Raw genomic sequence first — 17004 nt, 5'->3', positions numbered from 1 at the left:
CATCTGCGGAGCATTAATATAGGGTAAAGTTTGGTAAAATTGTGATACGAATAATAATGTGATAGTTCTTTTTGAGAATTTATTACAATTTTACTGAGCGAGAGAAGGACCGGTTTTGTGCAGAAACTTGTCAACGTAGATTCCCTTAATACTTTGGTGCAAAAAACTGATCTTTCTCTCGCTCAGTAAAATTGTAATAAATTCTCAAAAAGAACTATCACAATATTACCAATCTTTACCCTACAGTAAATTCCATCGAACGTTCCCGGTGTTTCTGTCGGCCGATCAGTGGCAATCCTCCCCGTTGCCGCCGTTGAAGCGAACTCACCGTGTTTCGCCGTACTAAGTTACATTATAATATTCGGTATTCACCCTCCTCACAGTAGCTGCTGGAAGTGTTGCCCATCTTATGTGATACATAATTGACATTGTCGTGAGAAACTATCATTCACGCGCATTAGTTCCTCTGGAATAATAGAAAAAAATTCTTTTCGAATGTTTTCTTTAAGTTCTTCCAGCGTTTGAGGATTAGTTGCATAGACATACATTTTATTTTTTCAGTGTTTCCTGAAAACAGATGTCACGTGCTATTAGGTCTGAGGATCGAGCTGATCATAACCTCTGCTTATATTTCTACAACCAAATTTAAGAACGTTGAATTAATAATACGGCGAAGCGCCGTGAGTTTTCGGAGGCAGGCAGGGGCAGTAGCGTGGGAGATTTTCCGACGGTCGGCCAACAGAAACACCGAGAACATTCGCTGGGACCGTCTGTACTAACCGAGTGATCGTAGTTCTATTCGCTACGCTTTAAATTTCGCATCGTATTAAACTAATTGTTTCACTTTCATGTTGTGAAATCTATCCTTTTGTGGTGAATACAAGGACTAAAGTATTATATAATCTTGTGTGTGCAGAAGGGAAGAACATGGCCACGTCGTACGACTGCAAGTTCATCGAGACGTCGGTGGGCATCAACCACAACGTGGACGAACTGCTGGTCGGCATCCTAACGCAGATCAGACTGAAGCTCGAGAATCCGGAGCGCGCTAGGGACCTGTTCCGGAAGAGGAGCTGCTCCCGGAAGAAGAACAGAAACAAGTCTCCGCTGGGAGGTTCCGGAAGCCACAAACCCTACCGCGGTTCCAGAACCTCCACGAGTCTCAAAGTCAAGGGTCTCCTCGGCAAAGTGTGGGCTAGAGACTCCAAATCAAAGTCTTGTGAGAACTTACACGTGTTGTAGACTATAACTTCGCGAAAAAATAATGGACGGATTTTTATATATTATTTATATATCAAAACAAATAGTTTAGGGAAAACAGGGATTAGGGATTTGATATAAAGGCGACAGTAGACGGTATAGAAGTGGGCCCAATTATAACTGGTCGAGAGAGATGAAAATAAAATTCAGTTTCAAATGAAACTATGACAAATTATATAATACAGACCGAGGAGTAAATATTTGTTTATTCAAAAGTCAGAAAATATTATTCTATTTTAACAAAACTTGTTTCAATAGTTTAACTATTTTCTCGGTTTCAAATTAAATCAATGAACAGTGAATCAACCTAATATTCAGCGCTTTTTTTTTTCCAAATTCATACTAGGAAGTAATGGTTTTGCCTTCACAAATACGAATTTATCTTATTCAGTGTTGCTATGGATGTAAAAGAGATATTTTCAGCGCACTGAGATGATTTAAAACTCAAAATGGATTGAGGTAAGGGCTCTGTAATTCGTCGTTATTGTAGAAACTTCCAAAACATTTGAAGACATTCCGCAAGATTTTATTCTGAATGCTGTTCATGCCTTAGAAGAGAGACTACTAATGTTAGAGGAGAAAAATTGCGACTATATCTGAATGTTTTGAAAGTGGTTCATATCTGAGCAAACTCCATTTATTCATGAACAAGTTATATTATTATTTTTCTGCAAACTTATTTCGTAACAAAATTACAGGACTTCCAAATCTTTCTTCAGATTTGAATAACTATACATAACGACGGATTGAAATATTATTGAAATAGGTACATATATTGCTTTCTTAATTTCTTCAACTCCTAATATCACCTCCTTCTTGGTAAATAGACCCCACATGATGTGTCGATGACGAAATATTTACCACTTCAGTGATAAATCAATTGACTAATTTTTTATTTGGATTTTTTGGATATCTAGTGAACAATGTAGTAGACAAAATAGCTTTTGAAAAGTTTCCATTTCTTTATTAACATTTTCAACATCAGAATATTGAGAATTGAAAGTATTCTCTTAAATGACAAGACTAAGGAGTTTTTAACTTCCAGTCATCTGTCTTTTGTCTGTGATAAACTTGTTTTGTTCCTGAATGTTTTCGCTTGTATGCAACACTAAAACAGAGCAAACTAAATACGGTTTCCTATTTATTTCTTCCTTACAAAGTTTCCGCGGACTTTTCTATTATTTTCAATTGCTTTATAAGTTATACAAAATGGAATTATTAATTTTTCTTATTTTTACTGGAGTTCTACAAATATTATGGTTTGAAATTAAATACCGTACGTAAAATGTGTAACAAAAAACAGAAAACATCTCAGAACTGTATCAGAAATAATTTATAATTACAAAATATGTAATATAATAGTAAAGTTAAAATTGGTACATCGTATGAAAATGCTTTTGTACTAATCGAAATTAATTCAGTATAATTAAAATTGCATATATGTATACATACAGAGTGTTTCAGAAATACTTCGACAAACACTGTGGACATGTTTCTTACACCAAAACAAGAAAAAAGTTCATATAAACATATGTCCGAAAATCCTTAGTTTTTTAGTTATTAATGAAAGGACATAACGAAACATTTGTTAGATACTGTCAGCTTGGTAGCAAGTGTTGTAACTTTAATCAATTCAGAAACTCATAACAAATGTTCAAATAACAAATGACTGTAGTAAACAAGTCTCCTTGGCAACACATAGCCATCTAGGATAGAATGGGAACATCAGCAGACTTGTATCGATAACATCATTCGATTATCTAACAAAATGAATTATTATCGGTTACAAACTTAAGTTAAATTGCTGGATTGTACCTCGAAACGCGCTGAACGTAAACTTTCATTGTTATGAGTTTCTGAACTGATTAAAGTTGCAACACTTACTACCAAGCTGACAATATCTAATATGTTTCACTATGTTCTTTCATTAATAATTAAAACACTAAAGATTTTCGGACATATGTTTATATGAACTTTTTCTTGTTTTGGTGTGAGGAACATGCCCCCAAGGTTTGTCAAAGTACTTCTGAAACACCCTGTATATATAATTTTATAAAAGTATTTCTGAAACACACTGTATATATAATTTTATAAAGTACGTCAATTTATAATACTATACAGACACAACAATTACCTCATCGTAAACAATCATCGCTTAAAATGCCTATTATTTCTATGTCAAAACATGTGTATTCAATTACTAAATTACTTACGTAGCCTACTAATGCATGTAAAAATTATTTATTAATTCTGCATTTGGTGGTTATACAAACCTATACCGCGAGGTGAAGTAAATTTAGAAAGATATATGTAACTATTAAACATATTTACCAATTCGTGTTTGTTGAAATAACATGTTAAACATTATGGTCACCAAGATCGTTATAAATGGGCTCAGCTAAAATGAACAGTTGTGAATTATTATTGACCAAATACACTTCAATCGTATTAAAAGAATCACAACATGTTTAATATTATAAAGACAAGTATGTAGGGATATGAGTTTGTGTGACTTTATTTTCTTACTATGTTTTATGTGAATTTTTATAACTTAATTTAAAATGTTATTATATTTGCTTTTATTCCAAGATATTTTATTACTGTAGCATACATAAATGTTTCTAGTAATTCAGAACTGTGTTATTGCACTACTTTGCACAATATTTTCGCCGATTTTGGTCAAACGTTTCACATATGAAATCACATGCACAGAACGAGTTGTCTACTGTATTTAGTATGTGCGATAGTAATTATATACCAATCACGTTTTAAAACCGTTTATTTTTTGGAGACAGAAGATTTTTTCAACACGTTTATAACTATAGATCACATTGCATAACATTTAAACACCGTAGTTTATGTCATTTACATATTATAATGCTGTTAGCATTTTTATAAATAATCAAATGGCCAACTACACACCAAATATGTTTGTGATTAATAACTAATCAAAATTTGTACCAATCCTATTACAGCTTCATTACGCACTATGATCGGTGTTTTAGTAGTCTAATACAATGATCAAAGTAATGCACATTTTGGAAGAGGTGAAGAAGAATTTCTAATTCTCCGTAAGTGGCATATATCTTATTTTATATTAAAAAGAAGCATTGCTTGCAAGACTGATTGACTAATCGGTTAAAAGATTTTGTATCACTATCCCAGTAGGTAAACAGAAAGTATCCCGATCACTCCCATTGTAATCTGAAATCAAATATCAGTTTAACGTGATTTTTATTGCAACAGCAAATTATGTCTTAAAGTTCGCCATACTTACAAATGCGTAATATCCATAGCTGAGATATATTACAGGGTTCCATTATAAATATTATCTTACAACAGAAATTTAGCAATTTTAAATATTAATATTAAGGACTTGATGCGTACTGTGAAAATACATGGAATGTATCTTACTTGTTCAGAAAGGATTCAAAATATTCACATGACATTTAACAGAATCAATCTACACAAAAACATTGTCAGAATTGTTAGGCATAGTCGGAGAAAAATATTTCTATTCCTTATAAAGACAAAATTTATATTAATATTGGATCCACTTAATATAATTTGTATTACGTTCGATTTATTAATTATGCAGACATAGCAAAATCAATAATAATGGCTACACAATATCCTAAAATTAATCGAAAGATATTTATCTGCAACAATGGTACCTAAAAATTTTACTAATTTAGTAATCAAGGACACTCCGCAACTAATCTATAACTTGAACAAAAATTTAATCTACATTATTCAGAGCAAATGCTTTAGTGTATTGCGTAATATGGATATTAAATGACATTTTGAGATAGAAATCGAAAAGGTATGAAAGCAATGTTTTCAAAAACCTTTTCGCTTTATTTCTCAAGATCATGTGATATTTGTCCTTGACTGAACCGAACTACAAGCACATTCCAAGCATTATAATTTAAATTAAGAATATATGCATAGATTAAAAACGACGTGCAGAATTGTGCAGCGATAGAGAAATTTAAATTTCCACTAACAGTGACGGATATAAGAAAACAATATCAAGCCAGTCACTGAAATTGTACGATCAATGAGGATAAAATTTCTAATACGTCGCTTGTGGTAAAGTATTAACAATGTGATCAATGCGTACTCCAATTTTAAATGGTTAATATATTAGATAAATTTAGTATATATCACGTCAGAGTATAATGATATTTAGGGGTCCACTTAAATAGCAAAACTCGTTTAATAAAATTACTTCAAGTTGTAAGAACTTAGCGGATTTGAAATATGTTTCAATAATAGGGAGGACTGTAGACCAAGAATATTGTGACCAAAATATTAAAAATACTGAAAGAGAAGTCCTCATTAATGTGCCTTCATTTGTGTGGAAAGGCTTTCAGCAGAATCTTACTTTGTCGTTCTTTTTTTTTAATTGCAAAATCCCAAAATAAAAACGTTTTGACAGTTCGCAAAAACAAAGAAGAAATTATCAAGTTTCACTATAACTGTATAAACTAAATCAAGATCGACAAAAGTACTTAACGAATAATGAAGGGTTCAGAGCCATAGTGGGCCAAGCGCCATATAGTAAAAACGGAGAAAACAAGGGTTAAAATTAAGTGATTACTGTAATTCAATGAAACAAACAGCAAGTAATATAAAGTATGCATATTAAAACTAAATTATATTTAAATCTTAATTAAACTATGGTATTCAGAGCCATAGTGGGCCAAGCGCCATATATTAAAAACGGAGAAAACAAGGCTTAAAATTCAATTAAACATATAGCAAGTAATATAAAGTATGCACATTAAAACTAAATAATATGTCAATCTTCATTAAACTATGGTTTTCACTTAACTTTAACTTTTGCTTTCTCCCTTTTTAATTAATGGCGCTTGGCCCACTATGGCTCTGAACCCTTCAATTAGAGGATGTTTTAGTTAATAATTTGAAGTGAAATTTTAGTCACTTCTTCATAACAGAATTGGAAGTACGTGTAACTAAATTCTACAATTAGTACATGCAGTTCTTTGGACTACTTCCTTAAAACTTCTCCTTATCACAAAACATATAAAGCAGATACAATTATATATTTATTCTACAATTATAAAAATGTATATTACACATTTCAGAGACCACCACCTCAATCCGAATCATTATTTATCTGAAATTGACGAGTATCGGATGAATTTTTTCTCATTTTCCACATTGTCTTTCCCGTATTTCGATAAATATTACATAGATTCGCATTATTACTGTCTATCAAGACACCATTTCAGTTATAGTTAATGATAAGCAATCTTGGTGCTAATACTTAACTGATATCGAGAGACAAGTTTTTGGAAGATGGCTGAAAGAGCTCAACTGTAGAATTGACTCAATATGTAGAAACAATGTTCTAGAAACACTTGGAAATATATCATATTCAATGTTGTGAGAGCAACAACTGTTTTATGATAAAATATATTTCCTTTTCCAATTAAATTAAAAATACACTTGTGCACTATTTAAGTCGCAATTATGATTTAATGCTATGTGTTAAGCACGCTGAAACACGCTTAAAATATTAAGATCTTGTATAGAACTTTTGATGATCTAACCACAGCATTATGTTCATTTTAGCTTATAGAGATTTGATATGTTACTATGCTTAACTGTCTTAAATTTGATATCTTGTACAGTTAAAGAACATCTATATCTTCATAATAGCAGATGTATCATGTTGTATCTTCATACTCAAAGCTTCAGAAGACGTTTGGCTATTAGTTGCAATTTTATCGAGTACTGTGACTTTGTCAATAATAAGCGTAATGATAAAATAATATAAATTTTAATCCTAAGAAAGTATTTTTTGCATTCATGTATGTATAAGATCCAGTTGGACCACAATTTGTAGAATTTTTTTACTGTGATTTCATAAGAAATGTTATATTAATTAGTATAAAAACGTAACTGGTAACAAGATCACACTGCATATTAATTTATAAAAAAAAATAATTTCTCTAATATTGTATCATACGATATGTTTTATGTGAAACACATAGAAATGTAATTTTAATCAGCAGCGATCACTGGACTGCAATGTAACATACCAGTTACGTTTTGCAATAGGAAAATAGTGAGAGTAAGACGGATGTATAATTTGTAAATGGGAAAAATTTAATTTATTAATTTTGGTGTAAACTGACGCACCAGTTTGTAATTTATATATTGCATTGTATTATTGTAGCAAGTTACCTTGTCCTAAGAAAAGTGTATCAAGTTTTTTCAGTCAAATGTTTTAGTGTTCAACGTGAATTAAAACAAAAGAAATTCAACTTCCATTATTGCACATATGTATACATGCACCAATATATAAATATTGTCTTCGTTTTATTGGAGTATGTTGTTCATATTTCATTTCAGTGATGATTTGATGTAGATTAAGAATTGACCATTTAACATGTATTTATGTATCTTTAACACTGGAAAGAAATCATATTTAAGTGGTGTTTACGTAAAAAAACCTCTCCCTTACAAGTAATTTCTAGAAGAAATGTCATGCTTGTATTTTATATACATATTAAAATTTGTGTCTTCAATTTTATAAACCAAGGGGTTTTTCAATTTATTTATAATTTAGCTACGACGAGCGTAAATAATCAAAATGAGATCTTCAATTAATGTAATTAATTGGGAAAACGTAGTATTTATAATTCCCAGTTAACACGTTTCAGTGATCTGTTACTATGCTTAACCGATCTATGCTTCACTGTTACTGGGAACACCAATTTAGAGTTTGTCCTTTCCTTTACATAGTAATCGTACTTGAGAATTTTGGCTCGTACTAAATGAAGATTTTGGAGAAAACTACTATTTTATTGTACGTTCCTCACGTTATGTTCGAATTGTAATTGTATACCCGAGATTAAGAGCATAACCGTATGGGAACATGCATTTCAACATGGGTAATGACATTCCACTGCTATTCATTACATTACTACAGTATGCTGAAAACTTTTCGACAAAAACTGGAACACAAGTTGTAAATGTCAATTTATATACTGGGTGAACAGTATAGAGCAGAACAGGTTTCACGGCTCCTAGCTGGCTGAGGTGGGGGACTCAAGACCACGCGAGGCCAGCTAAGAGCCGTGAAACCTGTTCTGGCTGTATACTGTTCACCCAGTATTATGTAAAAGATAGACACACGTTAAAGATAGATTGTAATTATTATGCCACTGCTTTTGATGTGTAGGTTTCTTCCTCAAAAAGACAAGTAACGCCCACATTTATAATTATTTAAGCTTCCTTTATGAAAAGGTAGCCAGATTTGACAAGGTGTATTATATACAATTTGAAAAACACACCTAACAGGTAAGAAGATTACATTTCAAATAATAAACATCACAGTGTGTTTTAAAATTACACACAATAATGCATGTATGTATGTATGTATGTATGTATGTATGTATGTATGTATGTATGTATGTATGTATGTATGTATGCATGTATGTATGTATGTACCGTATGTATGTATGTATGTATGTATTTATTTACACTGCAAGTGGGCAAGCACCCGGGCAGTGATATACACAATATAAACAATACACAATAAAATTACAAAATACAATACAATTATACAATACACAATACAATTAGATACACAATACAATAAGAATACACAATACAATTATACACAATAATTACAATTAATAATAATACATAAAATAACCTAATCAATAAGTGAACCTAATTTTACATTACAACCTACCTATGTATAGGCCCTACATAAGTTTCGCATTGGTACTGATAATCTTTCACTTTACTCTCATCTCACTCACTGTACTGGCACTATGACACATTCCACTGACACTTTAGAACACATTTCACTGACACTATATAACACATTTCACTGACAGAATAACACATTTCACAGACAAATAACATGTTTCACTGACAAAATAATACATTTCACTGACAGATAACACAGTTCACTAACAAAATAACACATTTCACTGACAAGACAGAGAGATGCGTATGTTACTTTTCACAGTTACATTTACTTACCAGAAAAAGTGACAGGGTCACAATAACAGATTCTGTGCACAAAAAGTAACTGAGTAACAGTTATAGCTATCAACACACAGCTTAAAAAGAGATACAATTATGATATTTCCCCAGAACTATAATGCTTCTCATCTCAAAGGAAATATTGGATTCTATAAATTGAGTAGCCCATGTGGAAAAAAGGGGGGCTCACCATTCATTCATAGTCTTTTGTCCTAGGACAGGTCTTTCACTGCAAACCTAGCATTCTCCAATCTTTCCTTTTTCTGCCTTCCTTTTAGTCTCCGCATACGATGCATATATCTTAATGTCCTCTATCATCTTTTATCTTCTTCTCCCCCGAACTTCTCTCTTTCACCAAGGACTAACAATGCCTTTTAAAAATATCAAAGGAATTTCTCTCACATAGTAAATATTAAGTTAAAGTTGAACAAAATAAATTACTAGGCTAATATATATATATATATTTTTTTGTCTAATGGCGGATACTTGACTTTTCGTCATTCACTCATATGAAGCTAGTTGTGAAGACCGATTTACCGACAGAGTCGTTGCCCAGTATGCGCTATAGGAGGCTGGTCTACGCTACACCCGCAATGAGATGAGATGATGATGGAGATTTGTTGGAATGCCACAGGGGAACTGGAGATCCCGGAGAAAATTCCTATGTTACCTGGACCACGCTCTTGCCCAACACAAGTTATAAATCGGGGGTACGTCGGGGATCGAACAAAATTATAAGTCCAGCGCTCTCTCTAGTCACTAAACCACCGTGACGGCACAACAAAATATATTACAAGTGACAAAAATACTAACCATATTTTCGTTACTTCGATAAAAGTAACTTCGTTACAATTATAGTTACCTTATTTGAATAATAATAATAATAATAATAATAATAATAATAATAATAATAATAATAATGTCGTTACCGACCGTTACTTTTAAGAAGTGTTAGTAATAACGGTGTTACTTGTAATGCGTTACTCCTGATGTCTGTTTGTGAGATACAATAATAAATTAATCCACGGACAAAACAATTTGAACCATAGAGGCAAATTTTAAGTGCAGTATTAGGCATATTAATATCTCTTACTTCAAAATATGCAAATAGTGAAGAGGAAAACACTTATTTTTCTTCTTCTTCTTCTTCTTCTTCCTCCTCCTTCTAATGGTCTGTCACGATCTTATTCCATCGTTTTAGCTGACGGCGCAAATATATTTTTCCTCATGGTAACTTAGCATTTGACAAGGTATTCTTTCAGAAGACTCTAAAACTGGATCGAGTCTTAGTTTTCCTAAAATGTCAGCATTTTTCTTCTTTTCTGGTTTAATGTAGCCTGCAGATATTCACAAAAACTTCCTTTCATTGGGAATGATTCGGTGTTCATCACATTTACGTATGGTCGAAGCTTAACTACCAAACATGAGAATAATAACTGACAACGCCAATGTTTTGTTGGCTTGAATTCTACTATGTTTTTGAACAAGCAAGGTTTTCAAAATATTATTAATAGCATCCATTACACAATTATAACTATTCAATTTTGCTTATAGCCTATATCGTTTTCCGGTTCATAGCTCAAATGGTAGCCTAGATATTATTTCATGAAATTTGTTTTTTTTTTTTTTTTTTGTTTTACTTAGTTATTTAAAACGACGCTGTATCAACTACTGGGTTATTTAGCATCGATGAAATTTGTGATAGCGAGATGATATTTGAAGGGATAAAGCCAAGGATTCGCCATAGATTACCTAACATTCGCCTTAAGGTTGAGAAAACCTCGAAAAAACCGAACCAGGTAATTATCCTAAGCGAGAATCGAACCTAGGCCCGAGCGCAACTACGATATAATTATTCTAGATGTTTATTTTAGATACAGATTTTACAACGAAGATGAATTTTCTTATGAAACCTATTACCGGTATTTTAATTTCAGGAAATATTTCTTGTATTAATATTTTATCCGCAAGCAGAATTCTATTAATAAGAGGCGACAAAAAGAATAACATAAAAGAAAAGTCTGGTGAAAAGCTTTATACTAAGTACAGATTGATTTCTCGCATGTTAACGTATCTTGTATGGAAACTCCCTTTCCTAGAAATGAATTGAATGCAGATCAAGAACAGATAATCAAGAAGAAACATGACGTCGTCTACACAAATCTGACTTGAATATTTTCAAAGAAAAAATTGTTCCGGGGCGGGTATCGAACCCGGGATCTTTGGCTGAGCGCGCCAAAGCTCTACCGGATGAGCTACTCAGAAACTCTACCAGACCCAGACTCAATTATTCCCTTCGTATCCACATACCTCAAGTGGGTTGACAAGACGTCAGACACCCAGCATTGAGTGCACACCAAGCTCTGTGTGATTTAAGTTTGTAGTTTTCTGTTAACTAACAGTGATGTGTACCATACAAATTTGGCTTTCAGGTATAGCTCCTTGTGAAGTTGACTTGAATAATTTCAAGGAAAAAATACATCGCCTATTTTTCGAATATAGAGAACATTTGGGAAATATTTAAAATTCGTAACTATAATTGAAGCGTTGGGCCGAATAACGGTCTATGTTACAATCTGCTAACTGTGCAGGAGGCACAAAAAATGTTACATCGTAGACCGTTGTTCCAATCAAGAGAGTCATAGTTGTAACTCGTGTAGAAGCGCCTCTGGTACAGATATTGAAAAACAATTTTTCTGACAGCTGTGAAAGATTATATAGAGCATTACTCCATTAAAAAGTCGATTTTGAAAAAAACTGTAACATAGACCGTTATTCGGCCCAACGTTTCAATTAATGAACATTCATATGTAAAACAGAAACGACTGACTCAAAATTATAGATTCGATAGTAAATATGGTAATGTTCATGAGGATGGTAATAATGATAACAACTTATAACACAGAAGGTTAATGGCTATTAATGGCCAATAAATTAACTATTCTAATACTGTATAGGACAAAAATAAAAAATAAAATATTCCCTATATTAATCATAACTCTAAAGCCACACTTTGCCCCTGACGTTTTAATCTGCACGTAGTTTAAAGTTCCAAAATCATCCTATACGAATACAATCGAATTGCTATCATGGACATTCGTTTCGACAGAACAGATGTACATATTGTGGACTGGACTCAAAACATACATCCCCATTGTTACTATTACAATTCCGTAGTACAATGAAATGTTTGTTATTCTAATTGTATGGGAACAGAAATAAACACAGAAACACGAATTTTAAAAAATGGTATCTATATTTGGCTCATTCGGTTTCGAATTAACGGTACAAAATTAGCTTTCTGTGCACAAATAAAGTTTTCATATTGCTGCAGGGATTCTTCCATCCATTAGTTATGTTTTTGTCCTACTCGTATGTAAAAAAACTTACATTAGAAACCTCTGATATGTAAGTATTTGCATTTATAATAATCCATGGCACGACAACTCATGGACGTTCAATTTCGACAGTCCGCTACTAACATCATGTCCACATGCTTTAGCAGAGGTTCTTTGCATCTAATCAGCTAAAATATTATTATTATTATTATTATTATTATTATTAGCAGCAGCAAACTTTGATCCAGAAATAATATTTTGTTACAATATATTCAAGTAATTAATGCTGATAATAATAGTATCACTACAAAATTCCTCCAAAATACAGTGCATACATTTTATCTTTCCACACGTTTAACATCATCTTTGAAAAGGTAGGTAGGTAGGTAGGTAGGGTTTTTTTTTTTTTTTTTTTTTTTGTCCGCTCTACGATTTATCTCTCGTGTCTTTGACTCATCATCGAGCGCTGAGTACAAGCCGCGTGTGGGCAGCTGTGTTGTGCACTACCATTTCCATTCTTACTTCCCTAAACGTGGAAAGTTAAAATGTACACAATGTATCTTTCCACATAAGAACCAAGCACCGAAGTAGTTAAGTGCTGAAATTTTTAACAAAAGTGACGCTAAAATATAGACAACTAGTAAGTGTATTCAATACTAATTTAATGTGAAAAAAATAGAAAAAATATTACAAGTTTTAATAAAAGAAATCATACTGCAATACGAAGGAATATAACACAGGAATAAAGCAGATGAAATGAAAAATTGTTATATTGGTGAAAAAAGCTAGAAGACAATAAGAAAGGTTTGAATGACAGAAAAATAATATCAAAAATAAGTGGTGTTGGGAGTAAGGAAGAGGATAAAGAAAAGGAGGAGGACGAAAAGGGAGAGTAGTGGATAAAGTGACAGAGTGTGATTACGACGATGAAAATCTGGGGCGAAGTATCAATATATCATTTCATATTATTATTTTATATCCATTAAAAAAAACAAGTACTGTGTTTAAAAATGTCCTTATAATAACACTGAAAGACAGCATGGTAAAAATTGTTTTTATCTACTTTTTATTCACTTTCATTCTCTTAACTCAGTTATAGCTTACTCCTTTATCACGAAATTCAGTCAAACTTCAGCTTAAAGGTACAGTAAGATAGATGGCATGTTTTACAGTGACTATTACACTTCTATTACGTCATACTACTTTTGACCAATAAAACGGACGTTTTTTCAACCAATCATGGCTGTTTAATTTTATCGCTTCCCTAGCATTTGTTTGTTTTTATCACTACCCTAGCATTTGTTTCTTTGTTTGCCAACATTTCAAACTGCACTGATCTGGACGTCAAAAAAAAAAAAAAAACAAACAAACAAACAAACAAAAAAAAAAACAAAATTAAAACCACTCCAGTCGATGCACAACAGTTTCAAATATGACTCGCATTGGCATTCAAGAACAAGAATTAATAAAGATCACTGGTCATAGCTATGCATCTTCCCTGAAGTCCTATTTACAAATAAATGAAGAGCACCATTCGGAAATCCTGAATAAGTTGAGAAGTACATCAACGAGTTCCACTTCTTTTACGTTCACGTCCAATATAACATCAACTGAACCACCAACCACTATAACATTCAAATTTGAAAATTATGCTTTCAATAATTGTTCCTTTTAAAATTATTTATGTTTATTTTTTATTTCATCATTCTTAATTGGAACTTTTCTTGTTTATTTCATCATCCATAATTAAAACTTTTCTAACAATTGTTTATATTATTTAGGTTATGTCATAGCTTCTGCTATATGATATTATGGATAGTCACGTATCAGAGATTGTTCAATATTAAAGATTTATTGAAAATCATCTGTCAAGTGACGTTGATTACTGGGATCCGGATAATTGAAGTGAAATGCAACTGTTTTAATAAAAATGAAACTGAATCAACAAAGCCTTCTTGACTAGTAATCGTCCACGGAGTTCAATGAAGATTCTATAGTTGGCACAACTGATAACAATAAAACAGCTAATCATAACACACTACTGCCACTAATGTTGAGGGGGTACAATAATACAGTTGAAGACAGTTCAGTATTTTCGTAAGTCAATATTTTATTGTATTAGAGTACTTCGTTACCAGTACTTCTAATCTTTATATACTTTCTTCTAATCGTGTAATAGTCAATTAAATCCCACTCGAGTTTTGATTTTCTCTAGATAAATCAAAACCTCTAGCGAGATTACTGTTGATAAATTAAGTTAAATATTTTAGGGTATCAGAAGACAGAAGAGCTTACATTTTTAAGAACGGCGGTATTAATAAATGACTTGCAATAAACTTATGATTTCTCCCACATACACCATGATGCATATATTATGAAGAGAACTAAGCTCCATATCTGCATATTTTAACAGTAAAAGGAAGCAACATGTACCGGCCATTTTACCTTCGACATACAAGCTCGTTATTTGACAGAAATATAAACTGGCCCTGAAACTGTTACGTAGATTAGTCAAGAGGAATATCTTTTACCTCTGACCGGGATTGAACACGTGACCTTTCGATTTCCACCTAGTCATTCTATCCACTCGGAATAAATCTACGCGAATGTCTAAATCGAGTTGCACTATGAATTATGCTGGATCAGATGGGTCGTGTAAACTTGAGTTCTCCAATTCATTTCTGCAAGTTACTGTTGGCTTCATAATATACACTATGTTCCGCTTATAAGTATAATATAATAAATAATTATAACATCAAAAGTACGCGTTCAAATGGGAAAAGGTTGGTACCATTTTAAAGAGGAGGTCTGAAAGTTTTAATTCATTGTTGTTAAATGAGTCATGCATCACGCGCATGCGCAGATCATTTCATTTGATAAATCGCATCGTATCTTGCCCCTTGGGGAAGAGTTAGTCTCCATATGGACACCACAGCAGAAAGTCTTTCGTGTGTTATCACTAGCAGAACAAAAATCTGTGATTAGTGTGTAGCGCCTGTTTCGTCGTTGGTACAATCTTAGAGCGAGGGAAGCCGATCCGACGTATGTATCAATAATGCAATAGGCAGCTCAGAGAAACGGGAAGTTGGTTATCCAAAGCAAATAAACATTCCAAGCGTAAAGTGTCTAAGAAATAGGATCACCTTACATCGTATGGCCTGCCAGATCACCAGACCTAACCACCTGATTTTTTCCTATGGGGATTTGTTAAGGACCAGGTCTACAGGATACCAGTACGTGATTTGGCAGACTTACAAGAAAGGATTTATGCTGCTGTCAACAATTTCACATCACAGATGCTTCATAACACATGGCTCGAGGTAGAATACTGGTTGGACATTTCCCTTGACACTGATGGAAGCCATGTTGAGGTTTATGGGATATTCTCAGTTTTCACTCTTTGTAACAATTGGTTTCATCAATAAATTCCTATTAGTTCAGAAGTTATAGCTATCTCTTTTATTTAACTTATAAGCGGAACATTCTGTATATACCGGGATTTCATTTCGAAAGTTTTCAATCTAAATAACACGCTATGAAATGTTTAATATAAAATAATTTTTATCTCGGAAAGGAACGAAAAAACAAGCAAAATTGTATGAATTTTTTTGTTTGAAATATCTCAAAGAATACCCCCCTGAAATTCTTGACATTGTTTACGGTTCAACTTGTAGCTACACAATACAAGGAATAAAAGACCAATATATTAATCAAAAGTGTTTTTAATTCGCATTCGAATGAAAAAAGAAAAGGAAAAATCGTGAAAATCGTGGAGAGAAAAAGGAATTATTTAAGAAATTAAAGCAAAGAGTATTTCATGAGGGTAAATTAATTGGCGTTGAGAATCGAAAGAGAGTATTACTTCTTACGCTATAATATTATAGTCTATCATATGCTAATTACTATTGACTAATAGCTAATCGCTCCTCGTTAATGCATTAATAATGTATTAATAATGTATTATTTCAGGCTATTATTGATGTTAAAGCTGTGTCACTTATGATGAGGAGGCGGATTCACATGCACAAAAGACGGAATAATATGCGTGCAAGTATGCACTTAATAGTACATTATGCAACGAGCCTATAATGATAGTAATTAAGAAGCGAGTATGGATGTTTATGAAACGAGCGCAAGCGAGTTTCATAATTTTCATACGACCTTCTTAATTACCATTATAGGCGAGTTTCATACGACTTTTTATGCTCGACCATATTTCTAACTTGAAATTATTCAGATGTATACCTTTTATTTCTATCTGACAAGATCGGAAGTGACCTTGTTCTAGGTCGTGAATTGTGAGATGTGCGCAGACGCGAAAGTATTGATTTTTTCCGAGGAACAATAATGTCATTGACCTTGTGTAATCCCGTTA

The 17004-nt window shown here is 32.6% G+C and overlaps 1 protein-coding gene across 2 annotated transcripts in view; it reads left to right on the top strand.

The window, feature by feature from the left end:
- Nucleotides 1-7829, top strand: part of LOC138703454 (uncharacterized) — a 391108-nt gene extending 383279 nt beyond the window's left edge. For both annotated transcript variants that reach the window (XM_069831320.1, XM_069831319.1), the window contains one exon: nucleotides 917-7829. In XM_069831320.1, the coding sequence (XP_069687421.1) occupies nucleotides 917-1242 (326 nt within the window). In that variant the 3' untranslated portion in view covers nucleotides 1243-7829. The remainder of the gene's footprint in view (nucleotides 1-916) is intronic.
- The last annotated feature ends 9175 nt before the right edge of the window (nucleotides 7830-17004 follow it).

This window comes from Periplaneta americana, chromosome 7 (assembly GCF_040183065.1).
Source record: "Periplaneta americana isolate PAMFEO1 chromosome 7, P.americana_PAMFEO1_priV1, whole genome shotgun sequence".
Lineage (NCBI taxonomy): Eukaryota > Metazoa > Arthropoda > Insecta > Blattodea > Blattidae > Periplaneta > Periplaneta americana.
This window is presented reverse-complemented; position numbering and strand designations above follow the sequence as displayed.